This window comes from Crassostrea angulata, chromosome 9 (assembly GCF_025612915.1).
Source record: "Crassostrea angulata isolate pt1a10 chromosome 9, ASM2561291v2, whole genome shotgun sequence".
NCBI lineage: Eukaryota > Metazoa > Mollusca > Bivalvia > Ostreida > Ostreidae > Magallana > Magallana angulata.
Window position 1 is genome coordinate 23,510,335 of NC_069119.1, and position 25,960 is coordinate 23,536,294.

At 33.8% G+C, this 25,960-nt stretch overlaps 2 protein-coding genes and 1 long non-coding RNA gene across 4 annotated transcripts; all 3 read left to right on the forward strand.

Annotated features, from left to right (window-relative positions):
* The first annotated feature begins 3,528 nt into the window (after nucleotides 1-3,528).
* LOC128163585 (beta-1,3-galactosyltransferase 1-like) lies at nucleotides 3,529-10,875 on the forward strand. Of its 2 annotated transcripts, XM_052827213.1 has the most exons (4): nucleotides 3,530-3,767; nucleotides 7,018-7,065; nucleotides 8,284-8,363; nucleotides 9,086-10,875. In XM_052827213.1, exon 4 carries the CDS (start codon nucleotides 9,111-9,113, stop codon nucleotides 10,113-10,115), a length of 1,005 nt encoding a protein of 334 aa, XP_052683173.1. In that variant the 5' UTR covers nucleotides 3,530-3,767; nucleotides 7,018-7,065; nucleotides 8,284-8,363; nucleotides 9,086-9,110; the 3' UTR covers nucleotides 10,116-10,875. The 2 variants fall into 2 exon arrangements, with proteins under 2 accessions (XP_052683174.1, XP_052683173.1); XM_052827214.1 differs by lacking the exon at nucleotides 8,284-8,363 and having other exon boundaries at nucleotides 3,529-3,767.
* Nucleotides 10,876-16,477: 5,602 nt separating this feature from the next.
* Nucleotides 16,478-23,829, forward strand: LOC128162111 (uncharacterized). Its single transcript, XR_008240618.1, has 3 exons — nucleotides 16,478-16,599; nucleotides 16,824-16,938; nucleotides 23,668-23,829. It is a non-coding gene; the product is annotated as an uncharacterized LOC128162111 (long non-coding RNA).
* A 775-nt stretch (nucleotides 23,830-24,604) lies between these two features.
* LOC128163878 (beta-1,3-galactosyltransferase 1-like) lies at nucleotides 24,605-25,700 on the forward strand. Its single transcript, XM_052827554.1, has one exon. It carries the CDS (start codon nucleotides 24,699-24,701, stop codon nucleotides 25,698-25,700), a length of 1,002 nt encoding a protein of 333 aa, XP_052683514.1. The 5' UTR covers nucleotides 24,605-24,698.
* The last annotated feature ends 260 nt before the right edge of the window (nucleotides 25,701-25,960 follow it).

A 25,960-nucleotide genomic window follows, 5' to 3' on the forward strand; every position in this document is an offset into this window, starting at 1 on the left:
CAGCAGTTATTTATAACCGTAAAATAAGGCTGTAGGCAGTTTACATTAATCGATGAAAATGAGCAATTTACAAATATTTATTTACCTATTGTAGTTAACAGCCGTGATTTAGAAAGTTTAAGATATTGAGAGCGGAAATAAATAGTAATTTACAATATGAAGTGGTCGGCAGTAAGCACTGACAAAATGCAGCACCAGTAACCATGGCAATAAAACTGACTGTTGATAAGTCACTAACTAAAAGTGAAATGTATGTAACATATCAAAATCTGCGTTGAAAATTAACTGTTAATTTTAGTGAATGTCATTCCACCTTAAGTCTGAATGATTTGTAACCTGTAGTGTTATGTACATGTATAATCAAACTTACTGGACTGATACAAAAATAAAATTGCTGTTGCCATCGATTTTCGCTCGAAAAATATATACAGTTTAGTTTTAATGTGTAGAAAAGATCAATGCCACTTTGATATCTTTCCCAAGAATCGACATAATGCGACAGCTCATAAGCGAAGATTTGACATCTGCCGTGACGGATGCACATACTAGATGTATATTAAAATAGTGCACATTACTTTTGCGTTAAGGTGAAATAATTCTCTCTAATCTTCAATATACAGTGGAGTCACAGCAGGGAAGGCTCGACGGATGGAGAGTATTGTTTGAATAGTATGTTTTCTTGTTTAATTTTTTTAAGACGGCTAATGGTCATGGCCATTTATAGGCTTTATCTATCTCTTTTAGACAAAGATCTATGTATAATACAAAATTTAAGACGAATAGGGTCACAAAATTTTTTTTTTATCTCGTAATAACGAGAAAAGATATCGTTATTACGAGTTAATTATCTCGTTATTACGAGAAAAGATCTCGTAATTACGAGAAAAGATCTTGTTATAACGAGTTAATTATCTCGTTGTTACGAGAAAAGATCTCGATAATACGAGATAAATTTCTCGTAATTACGAGAAAAGATCTCTTTATTACGAGAAAATTTTTTCGTTATAACGAGAAAAGATCTCGTTATTACGAGAAAGATCTATATAAAATGGTGCGTTTCTGAAAAGAATTCCAAGTCGACTGGATCAATCTATCAGTCTATCTTTTTAATTCCAGAAACGTTGATTCAATTTTGATTAATATTTAAATAACAACGTTCATTATTCATTAATTTCTACATATCAAAATGATCGGATTTGACATTTTATCTTTTATGAATAAAAGAAACGAATTTCGGGTAATTTTACTGTTCAGTGTAGATATATTATAATCCCAACTCCGAAGTAAATACCAGATATAGTCCTTTTTGTCGTAAAAACACAATTCTATTAGTTACAGATAACTTTAATGACTATATAGTTTCAGTCATGGATATAAAGGATTTACAGGATTTACCAAATTGTGTTTTATATGATCATACACAACCAACATATACATCCAAAATAATTGATTTTGTATAAACATTTTGGAGTCTGAAAACAAATTACACGTATACTTCTTAATTATCAATAAATAGTTCAATGAATTTATTAATCAAACTGCTTTGCTTCTTCTTCTGAAATTTCATTAAAACTGCTTGGTCCGATTTTATAGCAAATTATGTGTACGCTCTTCAACGATGATTATGTAAGTATGTGTATCGCAGTAGTTCACACACTATACATAAAAAAAAAGAATGAAACACACCATTTTAAATGGATCTTTTCTCGTAATAACGAGATAATTAACTCGTATTAACGAGATCTTTTCTCGTCATAATGAGATCTTTTCTCGTAATAACGAGATAATTAACTCGTAATAACGAGATCTTTTCTCGTAATTACGAGATAAAAATATTTTTCAAGTGGCCCTATTCGTCTTTCGTAGTATAAAGATATAGCCTTTAAGAAAATGTTTTTCTCGCATCAAAGTTTTTTGTTAAGTTTACATATAAATAATTGAGTTCTCATGGAGTTGCCCCCCCCCCCCCCACCCACAAACTTTTTTGGGAGTATGTAAAAAATTTAGAAATGAAAGAACGAATTTAAGACAGAAAATGAAGTTATAGGTAGACTACGCGCCCCCCCCCCCCCACCCCACGGACTAGGATTTTCATGAGTTTGCTTGTCAAGATTTTTTCGATGAGTCTGCCCCCCCCCCCGCCCCCCCCCCCCTCCTTTAAAAAACGATGCTTCGTGTCTGAATGTACATATCATAACGCTAAAATGGTGAGATTTTTGTATACATAGTAATATAGTAATAATTTAAGGCCAAAAATTTCCATATTTTTTTAAAAGCATAAGGCAGATCTGATGTTAAAGTTGTAGACTACCCATATTGCAGCCCTCGACAAGTAACCAAATTTTTCAATGTAGCATGTAAAGTAGATTTTATTCAATGATCGTTCGTAACTCCTCCGGGTATTGTTCTTCGGTTTCTTTAGAGTTTTCATATTTGAACACCTGTATCTTTTTCTGGTGACCTTTTAATCGCCTTTGTGGTCTGATGTCTCGCACTGAACCCCATATACACGTATTTCTTTCAATAACTCGAATATTATACTCTGTCCCGAGTTTTTGCTTCCGCCACTTTTCGCTTTATATTTTGATAATCATAAATACCTTGGTGATCAAACTACGTTCATCCATTAATATGAAAAATGTCCAGATTATCTGTTTTGAAACGCCCGCTCTACCGCTTCAGGTGTCAATACACATTCCAAAATAGAAAATCTACGGGGATTTTGCAATGTATCAGCCATTAATAACCCCGGATGATAACGTTGAAAAATTGCGCGAGTTGTCCCGAGTACTTCCGAATGGAGAAAAGATGTAAACATTTCCCATTATAAATCTTCGTAAGAAATGTATTCGTTCCTGTGAAATTTTATGAGTAAAAAGTGATAATTTGTCACTGAGGATATCTTGGATATTTTCCATTTCATTGATTTCAACTGTACTTCTTTCACAGCTATGTGTATTTTTATTAAAAATCATCAAAAAGTGATGGAAGCAATAACTTGGGATATACTTTAGTCAACTTCGCATTTGTTTAATAAATTATATACATGCGCAATTCAGAAACAACATTTTCCACGGCGCGGATGGCGGGGATGGGGCGTGGGCGAGGGATAATTTCGTTTGCGATGGGGGATTCAGGACTTATTTTCGGCAATTAATTTTACTATGAGACACCCCCTCCCCCCACTTTTTTAGATCCATGCATAATACAAAGCATATAATACGCCTTTCTCTTGGTTTTCAGACCTCCATTTATAGCCGAATATGTTGTGGGTGGTGGTGGAAGGGGGGTGTTTTTTTCTTGTTCAATACTGAAAAGTTGTAGAAGCAAACTTGGCGAACAGAAAATTTGTTAAAAAATTACGTATAAAAATTAACAAATCAATCTCGTGAATTGTTAAAAATCCGGGTTTTTTTTTTGGTTCTGTGCAAGTGCCTTGTGTCTCAAAATGGCTGCAAAACGACGGACCAAGTTGACATTCTCAAAACATGCAAGTAGCCCTTTATGTGCATTCTTTCCGAAGCCAGCGACATTCATTAACATATCCATGTATATATTCTGTCCAATTAAAATTTTTACGATCACGAACAGTCCCGTCTACACGTGTTGTAGTGCGATGACGGTCGTTCTTGAACATTCTTACAACAACTGTCAAGTCTTCCTGGCAAAGGCAAAAGGTTAGGTATGAAGCAGTTTAGCACAGGTAAAATTTTATTATTGTTCGAAGTATTGACGCCAGGAGACAATGGACGTTTTTCAATGAAGAGGTAACTAATTTTTCTTCTTCCTCTTCTAATCTTGTGAGTCGATTAATTAATTAAAAGGTATATACATGTACATAACTACTATTAATACGGAATTCGCATGATCAAGGTAGTGACATATTTCTCGTTTTTTGCTTACATCGACATACTGAAGTGATGACGCACAGATATTTTCATGAGAATTGGTCCGTTTATGCAATGTTTATTGAATACTTTTTGAGACAATGATTCTTAATTAGACGAGCATTAAATCCCTAATTGTGAAGAAACTATACTTATTATCAACAACCTTCCATAAATATATATATATACACATGTACATACGTTTCCGCATGACGCTTCTCCATACTGCACATGTAAAAAAATAGTGCATGTATATATGTGTATTTTAGTGTGTGTGTGTGTGTGTGTGTGTGAGAGAGAGAGAGAGAGAGAGAGAGGGAGAGAGAGAGAGAGAGAGAGGCGCTAGAGGACAAATAGCTTAAGGTGCATTGCCCCCCTTCCCTTGCCCCTGCTGTACTCAAAACATGACATTCGTGATTCTCGTAATTAATTTTCTTAAAAAGATCTTGATTCTCATTAAACGCACACGACTTTAGCAAGCCTTTACAGGACATTATTTGACAGAAATCATCTTTAATACTTCGATGAAAAGAAATGATAGCAATATTTTCTCCTTGCTATAGCTGTTTATCATGAGGTCGGTTAATATTAAGTTTTTATCTTGACGAAGATCACGACGGGGAGAGTGCATCTATATTCCGAAATTCGATTAATTATGGCTGAAATACACGACATCCTTAATTATGCATTATGAATTTTTTTTTTCTAGGAATAAAATTTAAGACTAATACATTATGCAGCCACGTTTTTTTTTTTTAGGGAAAATATGTTAAGAAGGCTAAATAAATTACGCTAACGCTGTACTCCTCGCAGCGAAAGGGTTTAATATGTTCATACGTCAAAATGAATTACTTTGTAATGTAATAAAACACGTCCATTTTCATTAATAGTAATCCATATTCATAAAAAAAAACAAGTTGAAAGAAGCAATTTCTCTGTAAATATCGTTATAACACAGAAAGATAAATTAGACGAAGGCTTAATGATTTGGTCAATATTATTCCTAAGACTCGGTATAGGGGGCGAGTTAAGAGCTTACATTTATATGTGCTGTAGTCTCTAAACCCTGTCTATCAATCTGATTTTTATCCATGCCAAATACAGGACCCCTCCCCCAATCCCAGTGTTAGTGTTATCCAAATTTTATAGGATTCAGGACTGCGTTTTACCTCATGGAATTCTCTTGGATTTACAAAATTTATATAAAACCATTATTTTTCCGCTGATTTTGATTTCTGTAATTATATTTTATAGCCATTAAATTCAAACATTAATAAGTTTTTGATGAATAAGCATTCATTAATTTACTCTTAAGTCGTAAGTTCCGTTGTAAAATGCAGCTCAAGATTGTAGTATTGACGGGGGGAGATGCCCCCTCCCCGCTTTTTTGGCAATAATTAAAAAAAAGTTAAGTATAAACAAATGAATATACATGGAGTTGCTCCCCTCCCAACTTTTATTAAAAAAATAAGGAATAAGCAGTGATATTAAAGATATATGTAAACCTGCCCCTTTCGGATTTTTAGGATTTTGGAAAGCAGCATGTATTTTCATAGGTTGTCAAGATTTTTTGGTTGACTTTGTCCCCCCCCCTCACTTTGAAAAACGATCCTATGTGCCAGGGATTAAGGTATGAACAGTAGTCTATTGTTTATCAGCTAACAGGAGCTTGGCGCTCTTACAGCTGGAAGAGACTGCATTTGTATCATTAAAATACCCTTCAGATCAAACACGAGTTTCATGTATTACACTTTGAGCTGTGAATTATCATTTATTACTGAAAAAAATCAAAGCACTGAAAGTACTGGAAAGCGGCTAGCGAGCTTGTTTGGCATTGCATGTTGAGGTTCTTATGAGTGCATGTACAAGATCAGAAAAAAAAATCAACATTTTACTGTAATACAAGCGGATGTATCATCACTCTTGAAATACTAGTACGTGTATGCTGTTACACCGAAATGAATGAAAACAAGAGTTTTACATAGTCCCGAATAAGGGACTGCATTTATATCAGACGATCATTCAAGCTGTCCAACATCAAAGATAACGGGATCCTTTCTTCTCACTATAACTATTTCTTACGATTCTCACAACAACAACAACAGCTAGTGATAAATTGATACTCAATTCAACACAGGGCTCAATTGTAGCGGAGACCAAACATGGGAAAGTCACTTTTATTCAAATACACACAATACAATAGTACTAATAATTGTATTTGATTTTATATAAATGAATGTGACCGTTTGTGCAATTTGCGATGACACAATTGTTCAAATAGAAAAATATGGTATGTGTCATAGGATGTGCACATTTTCATCTTAGAATAACCGATATTATCATAACAAATCCATACTATACAACACACAGAGGCAAATCTACTATAATATTTTCTTGGAAATGATTCTTCTTTCAAACAACTGATCGAGTTTCATATGCACATGTAATTGTTGCCATTAAGTTTGCTCAACTCTGGTTCTAAACTCAGTGAATGCTGAGTGTTGTAATTGAGAAACAATAACTATGTAAATTTAATTTAATGTGTAAAATCAAATATTAGTAGTTAAAATGTCCTTCTTGTTTAAAAAAAACCAAGTGAATATATACATATCATAAAGTTGCAAGGCTTTCAGAACTCTAAATTAATTTGACTTAATATCAGTAGCACTTTGACTAAGCACCAAGTTGCTTTGAAACTTAAATAGCAGGAGTTTGCCATTAATATCTTTATAAAGAGCATTTGTAAGGAGATAAATGGCAGATATACCTTCCAGTTGTTCTTAAATCACACAAACAATTTTTTATCTGTTTACCAATATACTAATACCCCGTGACCAACGCTCGTTCAAGGTGTGTTTTAAAAGAGAACCAAAAGCTGTAACTGTTTTAGATACATTTTGAGCAACAATTTTACCTCGTATATGAGCATTTTCATGTTTGCTTTACATGTACGTGCGCAATTATGAAGAAAAATTCTAAATGTGAAAATGTCATAAGTGTATAGATCAATGGGATCTTATATTGCCTTTGCCCGTCTTTTCATGCATTTGCTCTTCTTCATCGTGATAATGCTTACACTGATAGAACTTACCAACACTTATATATAAAAATACGAATTACTCTCTTACAGTCATCATCGTAGCAGGGTCTTTGATTGGAAAGGAATACTTCATTCTAGGTATGGAAAAATAATATTTAACGCTTAATATTAAAAACTGATTTATAAATACAAAACCTGTTCATACGTTTCCTGTCAAAGAAACATCATGGATTCTCAGTAATACCTAAGCAAATGTAAATTATATTTTGGATTAAATGGTAAGATTTTATTTTCGTGTGTTTTCATAGAACTTCAATTCATTTTTTTTTTTGCTGAATTCGTGAATTTTTATTGTTTTCCTCAATGATTGTTCTCTAGCGACGAAATAAATCAAATGTCAGGCATGGCTTACCTGACTTACCTGACTTACCTGACTTCATTAATGACCATAGTGCAAAACACGGATGTTAGGCGTTCTGTGAAATGTGGCCTCACACAAGTGACTTAAATTAACCAAAATTTTAATTATTTTGAAAGATGATTTATTACGGAAAATTTTACAACGAAGCTTTTATTTATTGTAAAAAAAAACAATACTGGGGCCCCCAAAAAGTATCAGAGTACGTCAACATAGAATCATAGTTATATAAAAAGTATTAAAATCTTCTCCCGGAGAATTTCAACGCTAGGATTTGTAGGTTGAATAAGGCAGATAATCCTCAGATAGTGTGGATTCTAAATTGTTTAAATAATGGCCCCAATACGAATACTGAGCCGAAGAAAGGATTCAAAGTTCAACATAAAAACCAATCGCAACTTCTCGGGCCTTTCCGGCAGAGGCAGGAAAAAACCTCAAATGTATTACATAGGCGTCCATGATTATCCCTAATACAACGCATTTTACCATCTGTTGAGATGTGAGCTATTCTTCATTAAAGTCAATGGTTTACATGTACATGTATGCTTATATACTAGACTTATTATCACCGTTGTTTACCCAACGAATTATGAGAAAGAAACTATTTGTTATAAAGCATTGAAAAATATATGCATAAATACATGCAATATGCTGTAATCTGTCTGAAAAATAAATGTTTTTGTAAATATGATTAATTGTAGTGTACTATTGTAAAGGAAAATTAGTCAAAAGACAAGTTAATTAATTCATAATTGGCCAAGTGAAGATATGAAAGTAAAAATTGCATAAAAGGAGATAAAAAAAATGTCACTTTTGGTATATAGATTTTTCGCTGTCGCGACATTGATATTAATTATAATATGTCCTCGTGGTGAACGTGTGTTTTTCCCAATTTTAAGTTAAGGAGTAACAGCTTTTCCCTTTTTTTCCTCATAAAGTCATGGATGATAAAATCAGAGATGCTGTATTGGAAAATGATGACAACGCATGCGTACTTCGCCTCTACATCGGATGTGAGGTAATCCCTATAAAACCTCGGACATGCGGTTCTTTTAGAAGTATAAATCAAGTGAATGTTAAATCAAAATGGACTGTAATGATTTAAAAATGTGATTATAATATGTTAATTCTGAACGGAAATTTAATTAAGGAGGCTGCTGGGTGTTCAACTAATTAACCTTCAGATCGACCTAATATATTAAGATATCATTTCTTGAGCTATAAACTGTTAGTTAGGAAAGAAAAAAATCCATAATTTGTACTTTTTAAATTCATTAAATTTTCCTATATTCTTACATTGAGCTCTTCATCTGAAGAAGATTAAGACGGTCTAAAAATGGCCACGACCATCAAGCACCCATAAAGTAGCTTAGATTAAATAAACTCGTTACTTTTTTTATCCAGATGAATAATGTTGGTGTACTGTTTATTAAAATTATAACATACAGGCGCTGGCCCGGAAAGGGAGGGGGGGGGGGGTCCTAGAGATGATGTTGTTTTAAATGTAATTTTTGTCCCAATCTGGGCCTTCGGATAACATCTGTCAGTAAAATATGACTATAAGAAGTTTATAAACCATAGCATTCAGTTTGTATTAATTCATAGAAAATGTTCAAATTGGTTTCCGACAAAAATTAATGATGCACTGAATGTTTTAAACATGTGTTCAACTGAACATATTACAACCATATCCGGCAATATGAAAACTTATTGATTTTTGAAAGGTTTGTTTAATTGCAGGTATAGAGAGATGTAAACAGACTAGATGAAGAAAAGTTTTAAGATGAGAATCGCCCGGATTCTCGGTGTGTTGATTTTGGTTTACATTATCTGTACCCCATTTAGAGGGCAAAATGACAAGACTGTTGAAAATAATTATAGACGAATGAAGGCTTATATCGATGCAGGCGTTTTTCAGCCCTCTTCAGGTCCGCCGTTAACTTGTGATGAAAATGGAGAAAACGTGTTTTTGCTTATAGTGATACCTAGCGCCGTTACAAACTTTGAACAGAGAAACGTCATTAGGAAAACATGGGGGAACGTCACAAAAGTTCGACCACACGTTGTGGTTAGATTCCTCGTAGGGAGAGCTGTTGAATCGTCCATAAAGGAACTGGTGCAAACAGAGAATCGCATCCATCATGATGTGATCATGGAGGAAATACCTGAGATCTACGAAAATCTGACACAGAAATCTGTCGCCATGCTGCGATGGATCATTTCGTATTGTTCCCGAGCTCGCTATTTCCTTAAAATAGACGATGACATGTTTTTAAATCTTTCCAGACTTTTAAACTTTCTTAGTGAGCAAGCGCAAACAAATTCGATCATAGGGTGCAGGTTTGAACATTCGAAACCGCGTCGATATCCATTCTTAAAATGGTATGTGTCTTTAGAACAGTACAGCGAATCAGAATACCCAGTTTACGTGTCTGGACCGGCTTACGTAATCTCTGGAGATATCTTATTCAAACTTTACCAAGCTACGAAGGAAGTTCCCCAGTTTTTGTTCGAAGATGTTTACATAACAGGCATGTGCAGGAGGCATATCGGGGCTGTCGCAAAATCGCACCCAGAATTCACCTGTGGCTACCGTGACGTTGCTCCGTGTGGAAGCCACTTTATGTACAGAATAACTGGCCACCACTACAGTCCCACCGAAATCAGTCGGATGTGGACAGAACTACGAGACAGGTGGTCCACCTGTCGCTTGATTGACAGTTTCGGGATTTACATAATAGTTGATTTATTAAAATGGATATTTTTGTGATTTGTGTGATATTTTCTTCAAAATATAATTGTATATGTTAAAGTTGTAATATCCCTCTGCTATTAATTTTGCCATATATTTTTAAAAAAATTTCATATTGATTTTCATCAAAGTCAATATCAATCGATTCATATGAAACAAAGTTTAAGTGATGAAGCGCTGCTAGATTTTTCAAAAAATTGATAATATGTCAAATCATGCTTTGAAGAAAACTAGACATAGTGAAAAGCAAAATTTTACCATCGCCGCATAAAATTAAAAATCTAAAATGTATATGAAAATAATATATAGTTATATACATTTTCAATTCATATTACAAAACATATTGAAGCGCTGCATTTTAGTTCAGAATAGCACTTTGTTGTATAGGTTTGCAACAAAAATTGCTTTAATCAGCAAGAGTTATCTTTCTTTATCATAGACTATTGAAGGTTTTACATACATGTTTTACATACAGTGCATGATAAATTGACACAGTTTCTAAATTTTCGGAAAAGGTTTTCTGTTTTTAAATTTGGAGAAGATAATAGTAAATGGATATATATTTAAGAAATCCTAAAAATGTAAACCAGAGCATTTTGTTATGTAAAACAAAAAGGTAATCAAGAGAATAATCTTCCAGTAATTGGTATGATATCAGTATAGGGATATATTGTCTTGAATCAAATGAGATATTAGGTGTTTTTATTTTTTAATTTGTTCTCATATCTGCTCCCACATAATAGAAAAGCCTTCTTCAATTTTGAACATTTGAAATGCTATAAGCTTTAAACGATGATAACTCAAGAATTTGTAATTGTCTTGGTCACATTTTTCCCAATTATAATTCATTCAGCTCTGTGAACAAGCTTTAGATAGAGAAATAAAAAATATTCCATCAAAATATTCTCTGGCCTTAAACATCAAACATGTACTGTACATGTACTGAACAAGTACATAAAATTTAGTTATATTAAAAAAAATTAATACATCGGGGGGGGGGGGGGGGGAAGGAGGGCGAGGAATAGTCATGTATATATTGCCTCATAAATACTTCATCATTATGATACATTTCTTGTAATATTTTGAAAAGTTTTCTCTACTTTTTTGCCCCCTGCTTTAAAAGAGCCCTGGGGTTCAATTCGTTCCGTTCAAATTTTCTTTCTCTATATTTGAATTTAAATAAGTGTATCGCCTTCCAACATAAATTGGGACCCAGCACCACCTCCCTTGTTGTTACATGCCTCAATAATTGTGAGTTTACAGAAACAAAGTGGTGTTATTTTCTACAGAAGTTATCTCTCTTATCAGAGGGACACTCCACCTTTGAACATAAGTTTGTCATTTTATGGTTGACTTTCCCCATTTCACTGTACAAGACGCATCATTGTACCCCCGGAGAAAACAGGTAAGCTGGGACTAATGAAAACCAATAGCAGTACCACTCTCTCTTTTACAAATAGAACGTCAAGATCGCATGCACAAACACGGGGTTTGGCAAAATTCTGCGAAATGAAAAAAGCATTATAACATACGATTGCTGAAAATTATATAAATATAAGTACGTATGTATGTAATTATGAGGTTGTAAATATGGTCGGTGAGTGATCAAATCCATCATTAAGCCCTTCGGTCTCTTTGGATTTGATCATACCCCGACCAAAATTATCACACCATAATACTCAAAGAATGATTTATTATTCCTTACACAGTTACGCACCCCAATAGTTTGAAAAATTTTTGGTGAGAAGTTTGACTCATATAAAATAACCAAAGCTCTGCATCAGTGATAGGTGAAGAATTTATGACTCGCCGGAGACGTAACTGTACGTCATATTCCCGCCATAGTATGTGCTGAGTTCTGGAAGCCCCAATTCTTATAGTGCTTATATCATTAAGAAATGCTTGAGCATAATCTGTGACTTTTCAAAAAAGAATATATCGCAGCAAAAATCAGAAAGTCATTTGTAATATTTCTAACTTTTGTATCTTTAGATTTATGTTCAGTTTGTATTTGCCATACCTCAAACACCAGTTGATGCTGATTACCTGCTGATTGGTCTGCATGCTAAAGTTTTATATTTACAATCTACTGTGTTTTTCCATTAAATTCCGTGATGTTTAAATGCCTCTAAATGCAACACCTATTCACTGCGTATGAATTTACAAGTAATTTACATAAGTAGTTCTCAAACAGTGATTTCTATGTTACCGGTTAAAAAATGTATGTCATAAAAGTTGTCAAAACACCATGTTTTATAATTATTCAACAAAACAGTTGACTTTATTGTTGAAAGCAACATTTCAATAGTTATTTTTCATGTATTATATTTTCATGCTCGTCGATCTCATCTCAATAGTCTCTGTGATAACCAGTTTAAACCGGTTTTACAAATCAGCTGTTCTTGCTGTTACTAATTCACTCCCTCCGTGATCTGCATAGGAAGGGAAATTTAAAGTTTCCCAAAATCTTCAAAATCCTAATCCGTGGGGGGGGGGGGGGGGGGGGGGGGGGGGGGGGGGGGGGCTGGAATAGCATTTAACTTCAATTTCACTCCTCATTTCCTTATTTTCTTATCCATTTTTTACTTACTCCCAAAATAGTGGGGGGGGGGCAACTCCATGATAATTCAATTTTATATATGTAAATTTTTAAAAATTTGTTGCTGCGAGAAAAAGTGGGGGGGGGGGGGCCCCTGGCCCCCCCTGATGCTACGTGCCTGGCTACGTCCTACTGAAAGTCCAAGGTCTTGTGAAAATGGTTCTACATTTGCCACCAAATCAGCTGTTACACTGACAAATCACAAGCACCTTTTCTCATAATAAAAATATATATACATTGTACCTAATACTACAGAAGGTGCACATCGCCGCAATCTTCGATTATTCAAAACCGTCACATCAGCTGGAAGTTTTGCTTCACCTTGAAACTCGTCAGTAAAATTATTTTGCGATCCTCTTCGTCTTCTGATCGGTCCTTCAACATCTCAGCTTTCTCCAAAACGGTTCATTGCACTTTTCATTAATAAAAATCACCACTCAATCTTATCTTCTGCAATGCACCGTTTTGGTTGATTCGATTATAAGCTAAGGTGTTGATAGGCCAATCAGAAGACGAAGAGGATATTAATAGCAAAATGATTTACTCATGAGTTTCAAGCATAGAGACTCCTTGTTTTCCGCCGAGTTAAATTTTCTCAACATGTTTTATGTGATGGATGCCGATGAATCATTTTTGATTCAGAGATACAGCGGAAAAAGAACTTACATCTGTTTGCGCATGCCTATAAAGGCTTTGGGTTGGATAAAAACCGAAAGTGATTGGGACATGAAAGGAAATGCCGTATTATTACGAAATAACAGAATATTATAAAAAGGTTTACCGAGGTTACACAAGGTAAAGAACATCAGTTTACAATGGGGCAGACAATTTTTTTTTCATTTATTCATTTTTTAAAAGTTGTATTTGAGCGCATTGAGGTACACTTTTCTATGGTGGCATATCTCTGCCCCTTGTGTGCAAGTTATTTTTCTATTAATTATGTGGACATGCAAGATAAATATGTTGACATGCAAGATAGTTATGTCAACATGCAACATAACTATGTTGACATTCAAGAAAACTGCAATCAAATAAGAGTTATAAAAAATCTCAAATATCGCCAACATGTGACATTCAAGATGCTAGATACGATACCTATTGATGTCAACATGCAACTTATTTATGTTAACATGCAACTTCTTTATGTCGACATGCAACTTATTTCTGTCGACATGCAACTTAGTTAAGTTAACATGCAACTTCTTTATGTCGACATGCAACTTATTTATGTCGATATGCAACTTAGTTATGTTAACATGCAAGATAAATATGTTGACATGCAACATATTTATGTCGACATGCGACTAAGTTATGTTGACATACAACTAATAAGTTGCATGTCAACATATTTATCTCGCATGTTAACGTAACTAAGTTGCATGTCAACATATTCATCTCGCATGTCAACATAAGTAAGTTGCATGTCGACATAAATAAGTTGCATGTTGACATAAATAAGTTGCATGTTGACATAAATAAGTTGCATGTTAACATAAATAAAGTGCATGTCGACATAAAAAGGTAGCAGTTAGCATCTTGGATGTCACAAGTGGGCGATATTTGAGAATTTTTGAGAATTTGTATTATTCCTATCTGATTGCAATTTTTTTGCATGTCAACATAGTTATGTTGCATTTTGACATAATTATCTTGCATGTCAACATACTAACTTATCTTGCATGTCGACTTATTTGATGGAAAAATAACTTGAACACAGGGGGCAGAGATATGCCACCATACTTTTCTCCTCTCATTTATAGATTTCGATAAATATATTGACTAGCTGATGGACAAATTGTACCTTATTGAGCTGAAAATACTGTAGATTCCTTATTTTACGCAAGAACATAGCTCCGTTATTCAACCGTTTTGCATCAATTGCGAGAATACTTAGTATAAAATCGCAAACCCCAAATTTATATCATAATTATATTTAGTTTACATCCGTCAAAAAATAAAGGCAAGATCTTCAAAATCTGCAATGTCTGCTTCTCGCGATTTTTACGCGGATATTCATTCCTTGCGATTAATTACGAATCTACAGTATTTTTAAGGTACTTCACTAACTTATACTTTTTAAGACAATACGTCACAAGATGGCAATTTTACGCGGATATTTATTCCCCGTGATTTTGATGTTTTGTTAAATTTTGAATCAATCGGATTAGCTGTATATTGTCATAGCTCAGTGGTTAAAAATCTGCGGTTTGTGAATGATTATCGCAGATCATGAGTTCAAGTCCGCTTGGGGCTCTTGGTCATATTGACTGAACCCGTGATTAAGCAAATATCGAATTTTAACACAATTTCCATATATTTTATATATCATATGAAAAGATGAACTTTTGAAAAATTACGGTGTTCAAAATTAAGTAAATAAATCAAATTATAAAGATAAAATAGAATTAAGCGTTGGGCCAACACCAAAATATTGAGTCTTCCTTCCGCTTCATAAACACGCAAGCGCAGGGGAAAGTAAATACTGCAGCGTAGCATACATCATAAGCCAGAAGCCTCTCATTGAAACATGATGTCTTCAAGAACTATATATTCATTAAGATGTATTCTCTATTAATGCGTATTTCTTACATCAGACATCGAATAGCTTCAAATTCAAATTCAAATTCTTTTTTCAGTGTGTCAATCCCACTGTACTATTTTTAGACAGAGATCGCAATCACGTGACACTTAACCAATGTCCAAAACAACTCAGTTTGCTTACATGTTCAATTTCCGGATGAGCTTGATTGACTTGTAAATTGATAGGTGATGACTTATGACGCGTGAAACCTTCGGTACATGCAATTTTGAGTAGCTCTTTTTATTTTCGTTGTCAGAATCAAAAAGTAAAACATCTATTTTGAGTCAACGTGCCACTTTAAAAAGATAATTTTTCATCCAAAATTGCCGTTTTTTTGGCCTATTTGATTAATATATATATCTTATTCATCATGCTTTCTATTATGATCAAGGAATTACTTTTGCTGATTTGAGAAACTATTTCAAGGTGTAGTGATCACAAAACGTTTTCATAACATTTTATTCTGGTTGTATGGTTGATTTCCAAGAACGTTTCCATAAAAACATTTTTAGAACGTTTAAAAATCATTTTTATTTTTGTTGTAAGGATGTAGAAAGAAAACATTATTAATACAACATTTTAAAAACATTTCCGTTTAGTTTTGACAACGTTGTAAAAACATGATGAAAAATGTTATGGTTATTTAGCATAAAAACATTTCTAAAATATGTTATAAAAATGTTTTATTTGTGATTTTTATAACACGGTCAACTAGAAATGCCTGACTAAAATTGCTTTCATTGAATTGGTATTTCAAATGTATATTTCTTTATCGTCAGAAAACTGCTTATCATAGAGAATGAAATGTTATAAGACAGCATAATAAAAACATTACCCGGCAATGTTTGCAGAACGTTTTTAAAACGTCTAAATAATCGAATTGTTTTTTCTCTTTTAAATGCTAAAGATTAGCATACCTCAGTTATGCCATGCTACGGACAAAACATGTTAAGCAATAATTACATTTTAGAACACTGTATATTAAATATCATTATTAAAAAAACAAGATTAATTGATTTTCATATTTATACCGTTTGTTGTGTTTTGTAAAATTTAAATATTATAAAGACAGAGCATGCATCTAACTGTGGAAAATATATGAAAATACTTAAAGTGCAGGGCATTTGGATTTTCCCTTTCAATTTGTTTATTGCGAGTTAATTGAATGTCACAGCAAGATGCCATGGCCAGGGTGAAAGCAGCCGACCCCAGTTATACAGTTTCCGCGCTATTTGTTATCTATTAAGTGGATCAGAATTTTTGAAAAACCCACGCCATTTACAAAGAGCAAGGATTTAGAATGGGGGATATTTTCGGTAAATGTAAGTATTTTTTATCATTCAATGCAGAATAATAAATTTGGTAGTGTGCACATGTACATTTAACTGCTTTGCACTAAGCAATATCATAGCTGTACCTTGCTTGTGTTATTTATTTGGCAATACATGTTTACATACGCTAGCAATATGCAACTCATTTGTGGTAATTCCAATACCATGTTGTTTTCAACTTTCAAATACAGTTATTATATTTTACCATTTACTAGGGGCTGCTCCCAGAGCTTGACTACAGTGTACCATTCCAGAGTGAGAAGTTTAGTTTCATTGTGTTGATGTTAGCCGAATATATGACTTTCATGGACAGGAGTATCGAGCATATAGGTATTTGAAATTTATTTCCCAGCATTATATATGTATTTTTATATAAACTACATGCAATTGTTGATTGAACTTGCTATTAAAATGCGTCACAGGAGAAACAATTTTAATGATTCAACTAGACTTAGACCCTTGCGTGCACGGGTTGGCATTGCATATTATGTCGGGCATTTACGAAATAGATACATCAAATTTGCACACCATGTTGACATTCAGAAATCTTGGAATTTTTCATATTAAACGCACTGAGTTAGAGTAATTTCCCGTAATTTCTTTTATGAACAGAAAATATATATAGCAAATTTTGAATGAAAATTTACACGTATTTGTATTACATGTATCGTTTTTAGACGGTGGCTATAAATAGCCACTGTCTATTGCTACGGTCCTGACCGGAAGGGTATTTCTCACGGGGACCCTAGCGGATAAGGAACGATAACTCTGTTAGGTACATGTATGCAGTGTTACAGGCAATGTTTTATCTACGTGTCGATTTCAGTATGAGAATTAATTTTCATCTTATCAGATATTTTAAGCATTATAGCTGCTAATTATTTTGTACATACATTTAAATAATGTATGAAATGTATGATGTAAACAGTTATTGTCAGAAACACACTATTTAAACTGGTTTGCCATTTCATATTTCAGCAATTATCCTTCATCGATAAATTCAGTCATTTTCAACGCATAAGTTTTAGTTGAGGCAGTATATTTATTTTGTTGTAGCTTATTCCAAAGAATTCACAACAGATACTGACAATGAATATTACATAAATTACATTTTATTGAACTTCAACCGATCAATGGCACACTTTCTTCTACAAGTGTGCATGTGTTTTCAAACACACAAAAAACTTTACGATACAAATGTGTTTAATTTTGGACTGACCTGTGATTTACAATGTTGCTTATTTTGTACCTCACTCAGTCTGTAGAAAGATTAATTTTGTTACAGGCACCTCAATATTCATCAGACAATATTTACTACTGATATTGACGCTTTACTTGCTGCTGACTTTCTCTCAAACACGCTAATCGACGTCGGATTGTAAAATTCACGTGCAAATCGCGATCGAGTCGCCATTTTACAGGTATATAAACTACATTTTACGATGTTTCAAAGATTTCCTGTTCAGATTTTTTTTTTCATATGCTGTAAAACGTCTTATAGATTTCACGGCGTGTCAGCTCGTGTATCTCTAATTTGCAGCAAACGCTAGCTTTTTTGTGAAAAAAAAAAAAGAATCGGTTCAACTCATGCGATATTCCATATACATTTATGGTACATTGTGGACGGTAATGTAAGATATAATAATTTTAATCTAATTATCTAAACAGTTTCTGTCGAATTTTTTCACAATGAACTGAATAACGCAATTCGATGAGCGAAGTACAAATAGTGACTTTAATTCATATGCGCCCGTCCCTGCTAAATGTATTAGAGAATCTTTACTTTGGTTTTGGGGGCATTTTTGCACTAACAGATACATGTAACATTATTTACATATGTACGTAAACATCGCCCCGTTTGTTCTCAAATAATTTTTAACTCGCGAGAACAACTCTATTATGATCTTTCTTCGACATTTGTTTCCAAGTGTTAGCATCATGTTGTCAACATGCATTTACAAATGGGCGGGCCTATATAAATAAGCCAGTTTGTTGCGACTCGCAATTGAAATACACACCGGTTAGAAAGTGTCATTAATGCAAAGCTACAGCCGTTGCGTATACATCCATGCTATATTTGCGATAAATAATGAAACATGAAGGCAAAAAAATGTGCTTCATAGATGACTGTAGAATTCTGCTGAGGTACAGAACTATAGCTTTCCGAAAATATTGCCGGGATTTGCGAACCCTAGATCTATTGTCTAGTACATGCAAAGAATAAAATCAAAGAAGGTGGGTGAATAAGGCCATATGAGGAATGATTAGATACGGCAAAATTAAAATATCATTAAAATCTGATACTTTAAAAAAAAAATAATTAAAAACAATGTATATTTAACGTTACATCGGGTTGTAACCTTTAAAAATATTTTAAATACTCGCAATATATTGATTTAAACTGGCATATGCGTGTCAAAACCTCCAAATAGTGTAATTTTTATAACTTCAATGCCTTTTCTTTCATAGAGTGGGTCTGAGCTCCATGTTTTTTGTCACAGTCTAAATGTGGTAACCGATTTTACTCAACAAAAATGTGGAGAGATGACCCACTATAGTTCAAAAATGTCATTTTGTAGCTCAGCAATTGAACGTTTTAGAAAAATAATACAAGCCCGTAAATTCGTGGCTAATGTCTCACATAGCACTTAAACAACTCACTTTGTGGTGAATGAAATGGCTTAGTGGTTAGAGCACCAGACATTAAGAAACTTTATAGAACTTGGTTTTTTAGGTTGTAGGTTCGATACCACCAAAACTTAAAAGATTTATTATTTTTTTCTTATCGTATTTTTGAAATATTTCAAACTGAATATAGTTAGAAATTACCATTTTGTAAAGTTGTATTATAACATCTCAAATATATTTAATTGAAAAAAAGCTAAGTTTGAAATTGTATTTTTCCACTAAACCAAATGGGCAGTTGCGCCATCTTATTCCCCCATCTTCTTTATATACACAGCTGTACGGTGCGTTCAACTTGAATTTTGTTTGTTTTGGTGTTTTTAAAAACTTGTTGTAAGTTTACCAGAAAAGTTAAATGTAGCAAGTAATCTATCGTGTTAAAGTGTACTGAGAAGCGATAAAATATACTTGTGAATTTCCCGAATTCATTCAAATGATTTGAATAAATCTATAGCTAAATACAATAGAACAAATGTTTAAAACATTGATTAACGAAACTGCCGCGACTGAATATTGTATGATTTTTTTTTCAAATTTTTATTTACTTTCGTTGTGAGCAAATGGAAATAATTCACTAAAGTGGAAGATAAAATATTGATTGACTCTTCTGTTTCATGATGGCGTGCATTCCAAAAGCAATACCAGTTTTATCAAACAGGTTCTTGTTAACCCATTCCGTTTTCTTTACACCTAAATGTATTAACTGACTATGAGGACAAAAGCAAGTGTGATGGTCCACAAGACTGCAACTTTTTCCCGTGAAGAAATTGAGGGGAAATGCTGTCGAGAGGGACAATAAACATACTATATGTATGCCCGAATAGTTAATAAAAATAAGGAAGCTATATTTGTTCTCGTTACTTTGAGAAATCTACAATATATTTAAAGCACAATAGTCCAATCCACACTTTTCAAAAGTTGTTCCCCTTTGCGGGGTCAACCCAAAGGTCAAAAGGGAAAAAACCGAAATTCCCCTTCTTCAAACAATCCAATATTTAGGCGTACGGTGATGAAATGGCTTTGAACCCACATATTTAATGAGTCATTCTGGGGCAAACAAAATACATTGTATTACCGAAAACGGGTTTTTATTGTCAACTAACATAGGTACAAACATATAGATACAAAATATAGATACAAACTTCTACTCTACAAAGGCTACTGTGATAAATCTTTGGGTTTTCCCCCAAAAGATGACGGCCAAGAGACACAACATTTGTAAAGTGTGGATTGAGATCACAGCTACGATTTCCACAGAATTATACAAATAGGAAACTCACGACCAGTTGTGCGACTAAGCGTTAAGTATTAGTACATGTATGCGATACTGGCCGCGGTTTTCGACAACGATAATTATCATACATCACTCATTGTTACATGTAATTTGCCACTTTCAAACGACGCCACCGTCTAACAGTACTTTCAGTACTTTGAATTAGTTTATCCATGCAAATGTGATATTGTGGAAACATAAACTTAAGAGCATCCCGTGATTTAGCTTGAATGTATTGCGCATGCGCAAGATTGTAAAATCCGAAAAATTCAGACGATTTCCGGATTTTTTTAAAGGAATTCTCTTTGATTATTAATTAGCGAAGCCTGATTGAGAAAAAAATAAAAACAAATTGGTAATCTCCAAGTACCAATGATGTTAAAAATATATAAAACAAAAGACAGTGGTCTTCCGATTTCTCGGTATTAAAGCTAAAAAATTCGAGTCTATTATTTCAATATAGTAGTATTAGCTGCAATAATGTAGCCCTCTCCGATTTTTAGACGGGGTCACGTGACCACGTCTATTGGTTTACTGTCAGCCAAAGTCTCAAACCGGAAGACACGCGTAGAACACATGAATTGAGTCTACGCGTAAGAAAATAGTGCAGAAAGTTTTCATGCATTTCAGTAAATATGTATTATAAAAACACGCATTAAATCTGTTTAAGTCCTCTGTGTATAAACAAAATTCTATTTAGAAATTAAACAAATAGTTTCATAGATCAAAATATTCTTGCTCTGGTTCAAATGTGGAATGAGTTACGTGTAACTGAATGCACAGCGCCGTTGACAATTAAGTTTGTGTACGAGCTCATTAATCAATAGAAGAGGTTGATGGTGGAATCGAAATTAAAGTTCCCAAACGCAATGTGCCATTTTTGAAAAGTTGTGAATTTGATTTTGACAATTTTTCACCTTAATACTACCAAACTTCATGCGCAAGCCGAGTTTAAAATCGGGACGGGTTATACTTAGATGTTTTACAAATTATATAGGTGTTTCATTGGCTTCCAGTCTACTTGCGGTATGACTGCTGTTCGTCTCTTAAGGAATTTTGCACACAAAAAAAATAAAAACAAGTCTGAATTTGCCTTCTCGTTCGTTGGCTCTTTAGTTGATTAATTAAACTGAATTTAAATTTCAAACAATACATTATATTAAGCAAAATCTATAATAGATTATACATTTTTGAAGACTTATAGATCATATAATATGTACAATCTTATCGATTGAAGATCAAGTTAAATACTAATGTGCATGTTTTCCGGCTTAGTTGAAATCAGGCTTGGGGTGAATTACATGTTGTAAAAAAATGCATTAAATTACCATTACCATTACTAAATTTTCTTGAAGTAATGCATTATACATTGCCATTACATGAGTAAAGTGATGCATTACCATTACTTTGTGAAAAGTCAATAAGTTTTAAAAAAGTAATTTAAAAACTAAATAAAGAGTTTTTGTAAATATTTCATAATCAAACATGCTTAAAATATTTACAGGTTCATGTTCACTTTTACAGGTTCATGTTCACTATGAGGTTCAAATTTAATGACTTATACAAGATTGCTGTTGCACTTGTAGTTCTCAAAGTAAGGTTGGTTCCGTAACATTTACACGCTAATGGCGGAGTTGACAATCTCATATATTTATGTCTATGATTTTCGGAGTATGATTTTTAATGAAAGGAACGGTTGTATCGTAATTCGTGTAGGTGATGCACGAGTTTACACAAAAAAGTAGTAATTGGCGAACGGATTTATTTTTACCTATTAATATTGCATGAATCGCAAATGAAGAAAATCGTGTCAGATTATCGGTCTTAAAAATCAAAATGGCGACCGTGACAAATCTTTTTATTGTCAAAGCTCTTGGAATCTTGTTGTAAAAAATATTTCTAACGTCAGGTTCTTGTGTTTGTTATCGGTATACAAATGTTCACTTTGTTTGTTTATTCAGCAGTTTTAAAGTTTTCGGGGTTTTCATAAAACTTAAAATCATCTTCTTTGATATAGTTGTTTGATATTCCCGATTAGTAGTAATTTTTAAAAAAATTCCTTGGGGTCTTATTTTACATAGTATACCGTTGTGTCAATTTTCTACAATTATGAAGGCCGGGATTGAGTAAAATTTAGACAAAGTATCAGACAATTGCAAAAAAGCCGAATTAACATAGATTGTAACAACTAATTCAAACTAATGAATTTTGGAAGCATATTCCAGGAAATCCAGGACAATTACAAATTCAAACTTTCAAGACCCCCGTCTTTCAGTACTCTCAGTACTTTGATTTTATATCTGATGTTTATTGGAGAGGGCTACAATTCTATAGGATCTCCGTAATGGTGCAAAATTAATTTTTTAATGCGGCTGGCTTCGGTCTGAAAAGATCGATTTTATATTTGACCTTCTTTAGATAAAATGATTTTTTAATTCAGGTTGAACAAACTAACCTTATATAAATCAAAACCAGATAAAACACATCAGCATGTTTACCAGTCGTCTTTTTTAGCAGCCATGACAGTTCTCGCGTGATTTTATGAGATTTACGCTTGGAGTTTTGATTGGCTTGATAACGTGAATGTCAGTGTAAATAATCGGTCTTACCTCGTTCTATCACTAAAACATCATTTAAGGGAATGGTATATAATGGAGAATTCATATTTACCGCGTTAATTATGTTTAAAATAGGGGAATTCCTATATTCAGTTCAAGATCCGCTTCTAAATTCTCATTGGCTGTCCCAAAATAAAACCGGTCAAGGTCAGTAAACATGGCGGACAAATTCAACTTGCGATGTTGACATGCACGAAAAATAACCGATATATGGACTATACCTGATATTTTTGGATTAATTTATGCCATAGACATCTACAATGTTTGAGTTCTGGTAAGAAATGCAGATGTTCTTGTCATTTATATACGATTTGAGACGAAATCGTTGCGGGAGTGAATCACTCCCGCACTTGCACCATTACGGAGATCCTATGGAGTTGTAGCCCTCTCCCCAAAAAAAAAAAAAAAAAAAATCGGGAGAGGGCAACATTATTGCAGCTATAGTAGTATAGATTCCACTGACCAGATTTTTTTTGGTTTCAGGGCTAAGAAATTCAGTGAAACACATCTGTTGCAACCATAACAATCGAAATGTGTGAAAAACTTTTCAGACAATTGTGAAACTGTGACCATTGGGATGCTGTGAAGTCTTGATATCTAATGGCAATGGGTTATACTGTGGATTTATTTCGTTCATTTTGTGAAGTATAGTTCTGTGATTATACAGTTGGAAAATTTTAAATGATGTTGTTTTGTTGTGTATGAAAATGTTTTAGACTCATGTCCTTAATATTTAAAACTATTGTATTAAAAACCTTAGGTTTTAAAAGCAGAAAGGAAGTTTCAGAGGGAAATGAAAATGATCCCTTAATGATAACAAACAATGTTTAGAAAATGTTTCTTTCAAACGTTTTGTAAACATTTCTTAGAAAAGTTTTTAGAAAATGTTATCATAACCTAACAAAAACCACACAGATTAACGTTGCTATAACATTTTCGAAAATGTTTTGTAAACATTTCTTAGAAATGTTTTAAGAAAATGATATTATAACGTAAGAAAAACCACACAGATTCACGTTGTAATAACGTTTTTAAAGATGTTTTGGTAACATTTCTACGTTTTTAAAAACGTTTTTAAAACGTTGTTGTGTTAACTGGGGAGTCACCTTAAAGATTTTCAAATGTGATGTGAAGCTAAAAGACTTACATGGGATTGATGTCCATGTGATTAGTTTTTATCTTTGATAGAAAATGGGATTATATATATATAAGGAAACATATACATCAAAGGTAAAGTATATGCAAAATTAAAATTCTCAATTTTTTTTCTTTTAATCAATTTCCTGGGGGGCGTATTTCACTTCATCCACTTGATGTATTGTGTATGTTTTACCGGATGTTGTTAAATAACCCTTTACCACAAAATGAGTGCTAATTATGTCCAATTTCCCGGTGTAGTAAATAGGAAGTCGAAATCATGTATTGTGCACTAAAATAACCAACCGATACATATTTCATTTTGTAAGTCGCAGCCTGTTTTGTTATTTCAAAGACAGCCGCATATATACCAGAAAATGAAAAAGAGTAACAAGAATATCATCCGGATTCTGTGTGTACTGGTGTTGATTTATATTTTCTGCACCCCTTTCAGAAGGCAAAATGACAAGACAATGGAAAATAATTATGGACGTATGAAGACCTACATCGATGCAGATGTTGTTCATCCCCAGCCTGATAATTCGCTTGCCTGTGTTGAAAATGGGGAAAATGTGTTTTTGTTCATAATGATACCCAGCGCCATTACAAACTTTGAACAAAGAAACGTCATTAGGAGATCCTGGGGCGACGTCTCAAAAGTTCGACCAAACGTTGTGGTCAGGTTCATCGTAGGCAGGTCTGAGCAGCCATTTCTACAGGAACTGGTGCTAAAAGAGAATCGCATCCATCATGATTTGGTCATTAAAGATATTCCCGAATTCTACGAAAATCTTACTCAGAAATCCGTGGCTATGTTGAGTTGGATCGTGTCGTACTGTTCCCGAGCTCGCTACTTTCTTAAAATAGATGATGACATGTTTTTAAATCTTCCCAGACTTTTAAACTTTCTTAGTAACCATGCACAAACAAATTCAATCGTAGGGTGCAAATACGAGCATTCAAAACCGCGTCGATATCCATTCTCAAAATGGCGGGTTTCCTGGGAACAATACAGCAAAAGCGAGTACCCAGTTTACGTCTCTGGACCGGCTTACGTAATCTCCGGAGATATTATATCCAAACTCTACCAAGCTACGAAGGAAGTTCCCCAGTTTGTGTTCGAGGATGTTTACATAACGGGCATGTGCAGGAAGCATATCGGGGCCCTCGCAAAATCGCACCCAGAATTCACATGTGGCTACCGTGACGTAGCTCCGTGTGGAAGCCACTTTCGAAACCAAATAACAGGCCACCACTACAGTCCCACCGAAATCGGTCGGATGTGGACAGAACTCCAAGACAGGGGGTCCACCTGTCGCTTGATTGACAGTTTCGGGATTTACATAATAGTTGATTTATTAAAATGGATATTTCTATGATTTGTGTGTTGTATTTTCTTCTAAACATATATGTTAAAACATAGTATACTAGTCATATAACGCTTTAACGTTGTCAATGCCACTGGATATATGTAGGACGTTCAAAGTAAGTCCGATGGTCACGCCAAAGTCCACTGGTCTGCTCTAAAATCCCGATGGATTTATTTGGTTTGCGAATGTGGCTTAATTTTTCTCCTCAAAACATACGCTAGAAAATATTTTTGTTATTTTATTGATAACCTTACCCATGTCACCGATCA

Excerpts from the sequence above, each read along its gene's own strand:
- LOC128163585 (XM_052827214.1), top strand. The coding sequence starts at position 9,111 with ATGAAGAAAAGTTTTAAGATGAGAATCGCCCGGATTCTCGGTGTGTTG.
- LOC128163878 (XM_052827554.1), top strand. The coding sequence starts at position 24,699 with ATGAAAAAGAGTAACAAGAATATCATCCGGATTCTGTGTGTACTGGTG.